The 12,749-nt window shown below is 40.8% G+C and overlaps 1 protein-coding gene across 18 annotated transcripts in view; it reads left to right on the top strand.

Moving 5' to 3' along the window:
- The window catches only part of LOC125451742 (focal adhesion kinase 1), a 481,699-nt gene that overhangs the window by 233,648 nt on the left and 235,302 nt on the right, over positions 1–12,749 (top strand). For all 18 annotated transcript variants that reach the window (XM_059646207.1, XM_059646206.1, XM_059646200.1 and 15 more), the window contains one exon: positions 11,831–11,997. In XM_059646207.1, the coding sequence (XP_059502190.1) occupies positions 11,831–11,997 (167 nt within the window). The remainder of the gene's footprint in view (positions 1–11,830; positions 11,998–12,749) is intronic.

Genomic DNA, 12,749 nt, shown 5'->3' on the forward strand with positions numbered 1-12,749 from the left:
GTGAAAAGAAAAGGATTGTTGAAAACTAATGTAGGTTCCTCAGAATTGGAAATGGAGGAATTTCTAATGGGATCAAAAAATAACTGAGAAACTAAATTCATACTTAGCTTCTGTCTTCACAAGGGAAGACGCAAATAACATACCAGAAATGATGGAGAACACAGGGTTTTGTGAGAAGAAGCAACTGAAGCAAATCCATATGAGTAGGGAAATGGTGTTGGAGAAATTGAAGGGTTTTGAGGTCATTAAATTTCCAGGGCCTGATAGTCTACATCCCAGAGTACTTAGGGAAGTGAGAAACAGTGGATGCATTGTGGTCATCTTCCAAGGACTTCAATGGAACAGTTCCTACAGATTGGACAGTAGCTATGTAACCCCACAACTTTAAAAGACAGGTAAAGAGAAAACAGAATTATAGACCAGTGAGTCTGATATCAGCAGTGTGGAAGATACTCGAGTCCTTTTATAAAAGATTTTACACCAGAGCACTTAGAAAACAGCGGTAGTATCAGACACAGTCAGCATGGGTTTACAAAAAGGGAAACATTACTTGACAGATCTACTGAAATTCTTTGAGGATGTAACTAGCAGAGTTAATCAGGGACAGCCAATGATATGGTTTATTCAGACTTCCATAAGGGTTTCAACAGAATCCCATATAAGAAATTAACGTGTGGGAGTAATATATAGAGAAGGATAGAAAATTGCTTAACAGACAGGAAACAAAGGGCAGAAATAAATACTTCTTTTTTTGAATAGAAGGTAGTGATTAGTAGGGTACTGCAGAAATTGGGTTAGGACTTTAGCTATTCACAGACTTTCAGACCCCATTTAGCTGGTTGTGAGTGGTACACATCAACCACTATGTCCTCTTCCACTGGATGCAGCTGCAATAGTGGCTACTGCTCCTGAGGCTGCAGAGATGTCTACCCTGCAATTGAACTGGCAGTTGTAGAGTCATAGAGCACGAAAATGGACCCTTTGCTTCAACTAGTCTATGCCAACCATGTTCCCAAACTAAACTAGTCCCACCTGCCTGCATTTGGCCCATACCCCTCCAAACCTTTCCTATATATTGCTTATTGAGTGTCTTTTAAACATTGTGAATCTATCACTTCCTCTGTAAGTTCGTTCCACGCACGAACCGCACTGTGTGTTTTTAAAAAAAAAAGCCCCTTGTGTACCTTCTAAGTCTTTCTCTTCTCGCCTTAAAAGTTTGCCCCTTAGTTTTGAACTGCCCCACTTTAAGGAAAGACCTTTGCTATTTACCTTATCTATGTCTCATGATTTTATAAACCTCTATAAGGTTACCCCTCAACCTTCCATACTTCAGTGAAAAATGCCCCAGCCTATCCAGCCTCTCCTTACAACTCAAACCCTCCATTCCTGGCAATATCCTTGTAAATCTATTCTGAACCCAAATCAGTTTCATAACATCCTCCCTAAAGCAGGGCAACTAAGACTGCATACAATACTCCACAAGAGGCCTCACCAATGCCCTGTACAACCTGAACATGGTGTCCCATCTCCGATATTCAAATGTCTGAGCAATGAAGGAAATGTGCTCAACGCCTTAACACCCTGTCTAATTGTCATGCAAATTTCAAAGAATAATGTACCTGAACCCCTAGGTGTCTCTGTTCTACAACACTGTCCATTGCTTTACCATTACTTGTATACACCCTGCCCTTGTTTGATTTACCAAAATGCAATACCTCACATTTATCTAAATTAAACTCCATCTGCCACTCCTCAGCCTAGGTCCACCTGTTCCAGAATCAATGCCTTCATCCCAGGAATCAGCCAAGTTCAACTTCACTGCATTGTTTCTCTTGTAACTATAACCTTTCTTAAATAATGAGATCAGAGTTATACAGTACTCAAGATATATGCACATTCTCTTGTGGCACAGTTGTACTGCCCCTATCCCTGAACCAGGAGCCGTGAGTTCAAAGTCCTATTTGGCCCCCGTAGCTGAAGATGCTTGGGCTTAGGACACTACCATGGGACCTCTTGCAGAGATCTCCCGGAGCTGACATGACTGATCTCCAATAACTATGTCCATCATCTTATGTGCCAGGTATGCCTCCAATCAGTGGAGCGTTTGCTCCCTGATTCCTGTCATTTGCTGCCAATGTTTCTTGATATATAAGTAGTCCTGTCTGGGGCTTCACTGGGTTATAGTCCCATGGCAAGGAGACAGGCCCTTTGGCTCAAACTGTTCCATGCCGGCCAAAATATCCCCATTTCCCTGCACTTGGCCCATATCCTTTTAAAGCCTCCTATCTATGTATTAGTCTGAATGCATTTTAAATGTTGTTAATGTACCTGCCTGAAAAACTTCCGCTGGCAGCTCATTCCATATGCATACCACTCCCTGTGTAAAAAAAAAGTTGCCCTTAGGTTCACATGTATTCTTTCCTCTCTTACTTTAAACTGATGCCCTCTAGTCCTCAATTCCCCACTCCTGGGAAAAAGACTGAGTGCATTCACCCTATCCATGCTGCTCATGTTCTTGTATACCTCCAGAAGATTGTCCCTTGGTCTCCTATGCTCTAAAGAGAAAGGTCCCAGCTTGTACAACCTCTCCCTATAAATCAGTCAGTCTCTGGCACCATCCTCGTAAATTTCTGTCTGGAATCAATGTTGAGGGCTGTCTCCTGATTTTATACCACTGTGCTGCCACCTCTGCTGACTCTATCCTGCTGGTGGGACAGGACATACCCAAGGATGTTGATAGTAATGTCTGGAATGTTGTCTTTGAAGTATGGTTTTCTGAGTCTGTGAGACTGCTCTCCCAATTTTAGCATTAGCCCCTTGAAGACTTTGCAAAGTTGACCGTTTTTGTTGTTGTTTCCAGTGCTTAGGTCGATACCAGGTTGTCCATCTGGTTTCGCTTCTTTGTTGAGACTTTGTCATGATTGTTATGGCTAAGTGGCTTGCTTGGCCATTTTCAGAGGGCGGTTGAGAGTCAACCGCAGTATTGTGCATCTGGGGTCACATGTAAGCCAGAGCACATGAGGATGGCAGATTTCCTTCTCTGAAGAACATTGATGAGTCAGATGGGTTTTTCCAACAATTGGCAATGGTTTCATGGTCATCAGAGGCCTCTTATTTACAGTTTTTTAAAAATAAATTCAAATTGCCTCCCCTATTGTATGTTCAAAAATAATCACAGCTTATTAAATTTGTGGAAGGAGGCACACAAGCATCAAACGCAGCTTCTTACAGGTGATAATATAAAGATGTTTTATTTAGTATTTTCAAATGTTTTCACAAGAATTTCATCATCTCTTTCGTTTGAACTGATGATACTCTTTGTTCTCTGATACCTCTGTGTTGACTTCAGCAAGGTGACCAACTCTGGGAGATAAAAATTCTCCTAGCCATTATGTATCTTAGAACCACAGTCTTCTGGATTGCACACCTTTCCAATTCTCCACCAAACCTCTTCGCTTCCCAGCACTGGACACCATCCAGTTCTCAACAACATGCAGTGAAAGAGAGCAGAGAAGGAAAAGGAGAGACAGTATGAACAGGTGCAAGAGTGGAGGGGGAAGAGTAAGGGGGTGTGGATGGGATGATATTTAAAATTATAATGCTATAATGCAACTTATAGTAATGTTGCCATGATTGAGGCGCTGAGCTGAATACACAAAGCATGGTAATAAGATTGGTGAGTTTCTGGTGCAGACTGCCATGTGGAATTATGATGCTGTGTTGAGATCTTGCTGAAGGAAGGGCATAACTGGGTACTAAATATTCCTGGTTAAAGGGTGTTCTGAAAAGATAGGAAAAGAAGAAAAAGTGGGGCAATAGTGATCTTAAGACCACGATTGCAATACTAGAAAAAGATAATGTCTGAGTATTAAAGACAGAATCAATTTGGCCACATGCAAGAAGGGTTCATTTATGTTGCTCGCTGTGGTCTTCAGACTACTACTGGGAAGAAGCCTGCAAAGGAACTAAAGCAAGATGTAAGCATTGTAGAGTAGTTACAGTAGGGGAACTACAACTGAATATAGATTGTTAGTCCAGACACAGAAGTACCCGTGACTGTAATAAATGTATATATGGGAACTGTTTTTTTTAAAAAAAAAAGCCTACGACCCACAAATAGGAGGGAAGGTAAGTGGTGAGGATGACTGTGTGTGCAGAGGGATATAGACAGGTTAAGCGGTTGAGCAGAAACTTAGCAAATGGAATTTAATGTGCAGAAATGTGAGGTTAGACACTTGGGCAAGAAATAGCGAAGAGCTGAATATTATTCAAATGGAGAAAGACTTCAGAAAGCTATGCATCAGGGAGATTTGGGCATCCTTGTCAGTGAATGACAAAGAACAAAAACAAGTTTATAAGGCACGAAAACAGAAATTGCTGGAAAAGCTCAACAGGTCTAGCAGCATCTGTGAAGAAAAATGAGAGTTAACCACCCATTTCTGAGGAAGGGCCACCAGACCTGAAATGTTAACTCTGGTTTCTCTTCACAGATGCTGCCAGACCTACTGGGCTTTTTCAGCAACTTCTGCTTTTGTTTCTGATTTACAGTATCTGCAGTTCTTTAGGTTTCTTTTAATTCAGCAGGTACCAGGGGAAGCAAGTAGGACATTGGCCTTTATTTCGAAGAGTGTGGAATATAAAAGTGGGACGTTTTACTAAAATTATACAAGTGACTAGTCAGACTACAGCTGGGATACTATGAATAGTTTGAGACCCTTATCTAAGGAAAGATATACTGGCATTGGAGGCTGTCCAGAGAAAGTTGCTGAAGCTATTACCAGGTATTGAGTGAGTTGGACCTGTACCCATGGGAATTAAGATGAATGAAAGTTGTCTTTATTGAAACATACAAGATTCTTAGGGACCTGACAATAGATATGAAAAGATTACTTTCCCTTGTGGGAGAGTCTGTCACCAGAAAACAAAATGTTAGAATAAGGGGTCACCCATTTAAGACTGAGATGAGGAGGAATTTTTTTCTCTGAAGGTCGTGCATCTGTAGCACTCCTTACCATTTGGGGACTATTGAGCCTGAATCATTAAGTAAATTCAAGGCTACAATATGCTGATTTTTATTGAGTAAGGGAATTGACATTATGGGGAATAGGCAGGAAAGTGGCATTGAGAATTATCAGATTAACTATAATGTCATTGAATTGCTGAGCAGATTGTATGGATTAAATAGCCTCATTCTACTCCTGTACATTAGTGTCTATGTTGTATTACGTTACCCACGCCTAGTTCTTAGGCGTGCTCCCACAATACAAGTATCACCCTGTCAGGTATATATGCACATTTCCCTGGGGAGGTGGTGAAACAATGGTAATGTCACTGGACAAGTAATCCTGACCTAAGGCAAATATTCTGGGAACGTGGGTTTGAATCCCACCATGGCAAATGTTGAAATTTAAATTCACTGAAAACATGGAATAAAACATTTGCTTTGTCCTATTGATTATTGTAAAAGCCAGTTCATTCATGTCCTTTATGGAAGGAAATCTACTGTTATAACTTGGCCAATATGTGTCTCCAGACCCTCAGCAATGTGTTTGAATTTTAACTGCTGTTTGGGCAATAAATTCTGGCAGAGGCAGCGATGCCCACATCCCATGTATGGTTCTGTTAAAGCTCTGCTGGAGGCAGAAGTCCGCAACACAGTGAAAGATCAGATGACCACAAAAGGAACTCCAAAGCGCTCTATCAGTGAACATGTATAAATAGTAAAAGAAAGAATAAGGCCACCTAGAAATCAAGAAGGGGATTTACTCGTGGAAGCAGGGAACACGGCTGAGGTGCAGATGAATAATTTGCATCTGTGTTTTCCAAGGAAGCAGATTTACCCAGATCATGATGACAAAAGAGACAACTCAATAAACAGAAGGGTTCAGAATTGCTGAGGTGGCAGCATTGGGCAAGCAATTGGTATTTAGGTTTGAGGAGCAGAAACTGATGAAATGCATCAAAGTATATTGAAGGAAGCGACATTAGAAATTAGAGGCCCTGGCAAAATTCTTTGTCTTCCCCTGATTCTTTGAAGAGGTAATAGCGAGAGTACTTGAGTTAATGCTGTTGATGTGTGTACAGAGACTTGCAAAAGGCATTCAGTGCCATGCCAAACAAGAAAAAAAAGGTATAACTCATGAAATAAACAGACAGTAGACAGGATGCAAAATTGTCTGAATAATAGGAAGCAGTGTAATCGGTAATGGATATTTTTCAGACTGAAGGAAGATTTGCCATGGAAATTCCCTGGATCAGTATTGGGAGCCTGCTCTGATAACTCATGAATTTCTAGTTCTTGGAGAGCAGGGAATAATTTCAAAGTTTCCTGACAATAATTTAAAAAATGGAAGCATTATAAAATGATTACAGTGCAGAGCTTCAAATTCATATTGACAAGTAAGTGGAAACAGCAAGTAGGTGGCAGCTGAAGTTCAATGTGATGAAGTAGTTGGGGCAGTGTATTTCAGTAAAAAGTACATAAAAATACAATATAAAATAAGATACTGTGAAGGGTATGCAGGATTGAGAGACCACTGTGTATTTACGCATATGTCATTAATGGTGGCTGCACAGGTGGAGAGCATGGTTGACAAAGCATACAGTATCCTTTGCTTTATTAAAGGTGGCATAGAGTGCAAGAGCGAGGAGGTTTGATGAACTTTTATAAAACACTGACTAGACATCAGCTGGAGTATTGTGTACAGTTTTTGGTGCCACACTTTACCAAATATGTGTAGACATTGGAGATAGTACAGAAGAGGTTTGAATGATTCCAGAGATGAGAAACTTCAGTTATGAAAATAGAATGGAGAAGTTGGGACTGTTCTCCTTGGAGAGGAGAAACCTAAAATGAGATTTGATGATGTATTCAGAATCATATAGGATCTGAACATGTAGGAAAAATTGTTTTTATGTATAAATGGACTAAAAAAAAGTAATTTGCAAAACAAAATGGTGACAAAATTCTTCTTTACATTGAGTGGTTCAGGTCTAGAGTGCACTGCTTGAAAGTGTCTTGGAGGCAAGTTCATTCCAGTTCTCAGAAGGACAGTTGAAAATTTTAAATTAGAAATAATGTATGGGCTTATGGGAAAGTGCAGGAGAATAGCACTAAGTCACGATTCTCATTCAGAGAGCTCGTGCAGACACAATGGGCTGAATTGTGTGCCACTGCTTAAATCAGGTCTTCAGAAAAATGTCAAAAACCCCTTGCGATAGCTACATAGTTTCTTCCTTAATTCCTTCTTGGTTGAGGAATTGCTTTAATGTTTTTTGTTTTAGCTTTGTTCCTTCTCTGTTATTTCCAGTGATTTCAGATAAACGTTGCTGACCACTTTAAAGACAAATAAATGTTTGCCGTTGACGTGGATTGAGTGCTGTATGATTTCATTTCAGGGTCATTGATTTGAATAGATCACTGTTAATTGTCAAATGATGATTGCATGACTGCTAGGGAACAGAAATTATGAATGGAATCAAAAGCTGTTGAACACAGAACATTCTCAAAAATTTACTGAGGGGGGCAATCTGGATTCAATGTGCAATTAGATTTAACATTTTAAAAATTCAGATCAATTTTAAAAGTTCAAAATTATGGCTTTTGTTATTACATTTCTGTTGTTACATTTCAAGAAAAGCAGCCAGGTGCATTAGAAGTGTTGAACTGTTTCAAACTTTGGTATACTTGTAGTGACATGCAGCATTGGGCAACGATAGGTTTTTATTTGAATTATCTTTTTGGTGTGGTACATCACATGATGGCATGATGGCGCAGGGGTTAGCACTGCTGTCTGACAATGCAAGGGACCCAGGTTCTATTCCAGCCTCTGGTGACTGTCTGTGTGACGTTTCCACATTCTCCCCATATTTGCGTGTGTTTCCTCTGGGTGCTCCGGTTTCCGCCCACAGTCCAAAGATGTGCAGATTAGGTGAAATAGCCATGCCAATTTGACCTTAGTGTGTAGGGTGGGAAATGCGGGGAAAGGATAGGGATGGGTCTGGGTGGGATGCTGTTCGGAGGGTTGGTGTGGATTCGATGGGGTGAATGGCCTGCTTCACTGCAGGGATTCTATGATTTCCTGGTGGGTGCATCATCTTATCTAATTTTCAACCAGTTCACAAACCTGTAGATTGTATTTTCCAGATGTCACTTATTAATTTATTTGACACCTGATTACTTCTGGTCAGTTTTCAAATAGAGAGCGGTGATTGTGACTGCCATCTGTAAATGGCTTAGCGGTGGCACATGCGCACAAACACAACTTTCTACTGGATTGGCAGTTGTCTGGAACGAGGATGGTACAAGCCATATCATCTCAGTGCATGACAGAATCAAACCTCTGCCAGCTGACTGAAACTAACAGCATTTTGTCTCTTGCTGTGATGATAATTAAAAACATTTCAACATGAGGTGCAGAGCAATTTCTCCCTGATTTTACTGAAGACTCTTTCGCATGTCTCAGTTGCTGTAAAATAGTAACTGGAAAGAGGCTGGCTTCGCACCGCATGCTGCTCTGAGATCATAAGACGGTAAGAAATAGGAGCAGGAGAAGTCTGTTTAGCCCCTTGAGCATGCTCCTTCATTCAATAGGATCATGGCTGATCCAACGTTCCTCATGGGCAGAGTCCAGCCCTTTCCCCGTAAGCCTCGATTTCCCCCGATCAAGAATCTGTGTCAGTCTTAAGTATACATAAGGACACTTCCCCCGTGGCTCTCTATGGCAAGGACCTTCAAAGACTCATAACCATATGAGAGCAGCAATTGCTCCTCATTACATTTGTACTGAGATAATGCCATTTGGTCCTACACTCGCCCATTTGGGGAAACATCTTGGCATTTCCCCTATCAAGCCCTTTAATAACCTATATGTTTCAATGAGATCACCTTTAATTCTTCTTAACTCCAGTGAGTAGACCCCCCCACCTATTTATCCTTTGCTCATAAGATAATCCTTTCATACCATGGATCAACCTGGTGAACGTTCTCTCTGCCTCCAGTGAAATGATAGCTTTCCAAAGGGGTCAAAACTGTTCATTATCTTGGATTCTCCAGCATCTGCAGTTCCCATTATCACTCATAGTAGTCCAGATGTGGTTTCGCTAGCACCTTGTACTGTTGCAGAAAGACTTCTACTCTTATAATAAAGGCCAACACTTCATTAGCATTTCTCATTACCTGCTGAACCTGTGTGCTAGTTTAGTGTTTCATGCACAAGTACCTCCGGGCCCCTTTTGTGTTGCCACTTTCTGCAGTTTTCTCCATTTAAATAACATTCTGTTCTTTTGTTGTCTTTTCTGTAATCGCTATCTGTCAGATTAATGGGTTTCTGATGTTGGTGTGTTTAACACCCTTCGGGGTTGTAATGGACTGTCACTGGGTGAGAGAAGCTCTCTTTTCGACACAAGGAAAGCTCATTATAACAAACAGCCCATGGTATCTATATGCAAACACATCCTAATGAAGAAGGCTGCATCACGGCAAATTGACATCACTAGTCCATTTTTTGCATGTGCCAGCTGTCCTGGTATTCAGAGGAACAGGAATAGGCCATTGAGCCTGTTGAGCCTGCTCCACCATTTAGTGTAATTATGGCTCATTGAATACTTAAAACCATATACACACACACTACTTAAAACTGTACACACACACACACACACACACACACACACACAGTCATTTCCACTTTAAACCTACTGAAAGAATGAACTTCCAGCACATTACTCTAGAGAGTTACTGCAAAGATCAGTCCTTGGGCCCAAGCTATTCACAATACATATCACAATACATATACATGGGCTCGAGACTTCCAAGGATTCACCACCTCTGAGTAAAGTATTTCTGTTCATCTCGATTCTAAAAAGCATCCCTCTTATTTTCAAATTAACCCCTGACACTCACCCTGGATTCCCCAGCCAGGGAAATCATCTTACCTGCATGTAGCTGTCGGTATTCCTTGAAGTATTTTATAGGTTTGAATAAAATTACCTATCATTCTTCAAAACACTAGAGAATACTGATCAAGTTTGTCTAATGTCTCTTCATGGGACTCTCCTACCATCACAGAAACCAGTCTGAGGAACCATTTGCACACTCGACTATGGAATAATAGCAATAAGGAGACCAAAACAGCGCACTGTACATCAAGTGCTAACTAACCAAACTCCTCTTCCAGTGAAGCAAATCTTCATTACTCCTATACACAAATACGTTTTCAGACTAACATTTCATTAGCCATCCTAATAGCTTGCTGCACCAGCATGTTAAGCTTCAGTGACTTATTGACAATGAAAATCAAGCTCCTTTACACATTTAAATTTCCAACATCTCCACAGTTAAGAAATTCTCTGCACTTCTGTTTCTTCTAGCAATGTGGATAACGTCACATTTTTCCATCTGCTATGTTCTTGCTCAATCGCTAAATCTATCCAAATCATCGTGGAAATGTTTTACGTCTTTCTCACAACATATATTTCCACTTAGCTTTGAATTATCTGGAAATTTAGAGATGTTTCATTTGGTCCCCATGTTCAAACCATTGATATGCAGCTGGTGAGGAAAAGTTAAACTGGCAGCACAGTGGCTTCTGTGTTTAGCCTCACAGGGCCACACACCTAGGTTCGATTCCAGCTTTGGGCAACAATCTGTGTGGAATTTGTACATCCTCCTCATGTCTGCGTGGGTTTCGTCTGTGTGCTCTGGTTTCTTCCACAGTCCAGTGTTGTGCAGGTTTGATTGGCCATGCTCAATTGTCCGTAGTATCCAGAAATGTACAAGGTAGTGCGGATTAGCTATAGGAAATGCAGGGTTATGAGGTGTGTGTGTGTGTATGGGGTTGCGGGGAGCGGGTAGAGGAGTGGGGTGGGGTGGGGTGTTGGATCTCGTTCAGATGTTCTTTGGAGGGTTGGGGCTGACTGGGCTGCTTCCACACTGGAGGGATTCTTATGGTTTTCCAGTTTAACGTTCCAGAATCTGTAGAATTTTGAATTTAGAGACTGTCATGGTATAAAACACAAACTTGTCCCGCACCATCCTTGTCTGCAACAGTTTTGTGTTATTTGCTGTCCATGCATGCCTAGGTTGACCCTTGTCTGCTTTGAGTTCTCGAATAGATCTCTTCAGCTTTTCAGAATGTCTGTCTCTTTTTGGAATCCTTTTTTGTTTTTACAATTTCAGGTACTACTTTATGTACCTTACATATTTTAGCATGCACCTTTAATATCCACAAATCAGATTTTTATTACACAGATCTTTGTCCAGTTTTCTGAGGCATAAAGGAAATGGATAGAATATAACAATTTTTCGTTGCTGCAACCTTACAGTTTCTTGTTGAGTTGTTAACACTTCAGCTTCATAAAATTGCTTTGGGCTATTTGTGAGTTCATTATAACTCCTGCAGCACATCTGCCAACCTCTGTTATCATTTGTTCTAAATAGGCAAACTTAGCCATGATCCAGTATAACACCATCAACTTCAAAATTCACTTTTTAGTTTCTTTTAATGTATTTCTTCTAATTTTATTTTGAATTTTTGATATTCGTCTATATTCAAAACTTCCAGATTTTACTTTAAGTGCAATATTTTATAGGGCTGTTTTCAGATTCTGCAAGTATGAGTTGTAATCAGCATGCAGCTAATATGTTTTGCTGCCGTGTTTTAACCCCTGAAGTAAATCGTATCTTATCATAATTTTAAAATCTGTAGTAGGTTATTAGCTTTGGGCAGAAGGTTAAATGAGTTGATTTCAAAAGCTTAAGCCAGACAGTTGTACCTTTTCTTTTGCTGTGTTGTACAATTTGATTCAATTGCATATTTGCGTCATGTTTCAGGGTATTATTCAGAAGATTGTAGATTCTCACAAAGTTAAGAATGTGGCCTGCTTTGGAATTCGACTCAGTCATATGCATTCTGAAGAGGTCCACTGGCTGCATCCAGACATGGGCGTTTCACATGTACGTGAAAAATTTGAGCAGCATCACCCTGCAGAGGAATGGAGGTAAGAAAGATAATACATTATAATCAAAACAGCATAACAGTGACGGAATAACAACTAAATCGTGAAGATGCAAGACTACCTGGATCTTTGGCTTCGGCATCCAATATCTTGCTCTGAGCCCCTTGCCTGAAGTTGACGACGTGTTTAAAGTCCGCGTAGCAGCTGAAGACACTATAGCACGTGTGAAGCTAAGGGTTAAGTGGCTAGCACATTTAGAAATGTCGATACACCACAGCCTAAGAGGAAGGGAGGGACTAGGTGACATTAGGGCAGTGGAAGAGAAACCAGCAGGTGGTGCAGGAGACCCTTTATGTCTCCGTTTCTGATCCATTTTTCCATTTTGGAGGCTGATTAGACTGCTGGGCCCTTAATGGAGTGCAGTCAGGGCCCAGCTTCTGGCACTGTGAATGGTCAGACTATACCGGAAGGGAGAAAGAAGAGAGAGAACTGACACTGATAGGGGTTCACTGGCCTCTGTGGCTGTCAACATGACTCCAGGATGGTATGTTGCCTCCCCAATGCCATTATTAAGAATGTAACATGGCAGCTCCAGGACATTCTTCGGGGAAAGATGAACTGTCCAAGGTGGTGTCTATGTTGGTAGTAATGACTAAAGTAGCAAGGCATTGTGCTTCTGAAATCAGAATTTAGGGATCTAGGTAGAATGTTAGCAACCAGGATCTGAAATGTAGAAATCTCTCGATTACTCCCAGTACCACTTGCAGTTAGTACAGAAATAGGAGGATATGGCA

Source organism: Stegostoma tigrinum, chromosome 5, assembly GCF_030684315.1.
Source record: "Stegostoma tigrinum isolate sSteTig4 chromosome 5, sSteTig4.hap1, whole genome shotgun sequence".
Lineage (NCBI taxonomy): Eukaryota > Metazoa > Chordata > Chondrichthyes > Orectolobiformes > Stegostomatidae > Stegostoma > Stegostoma tigrinum.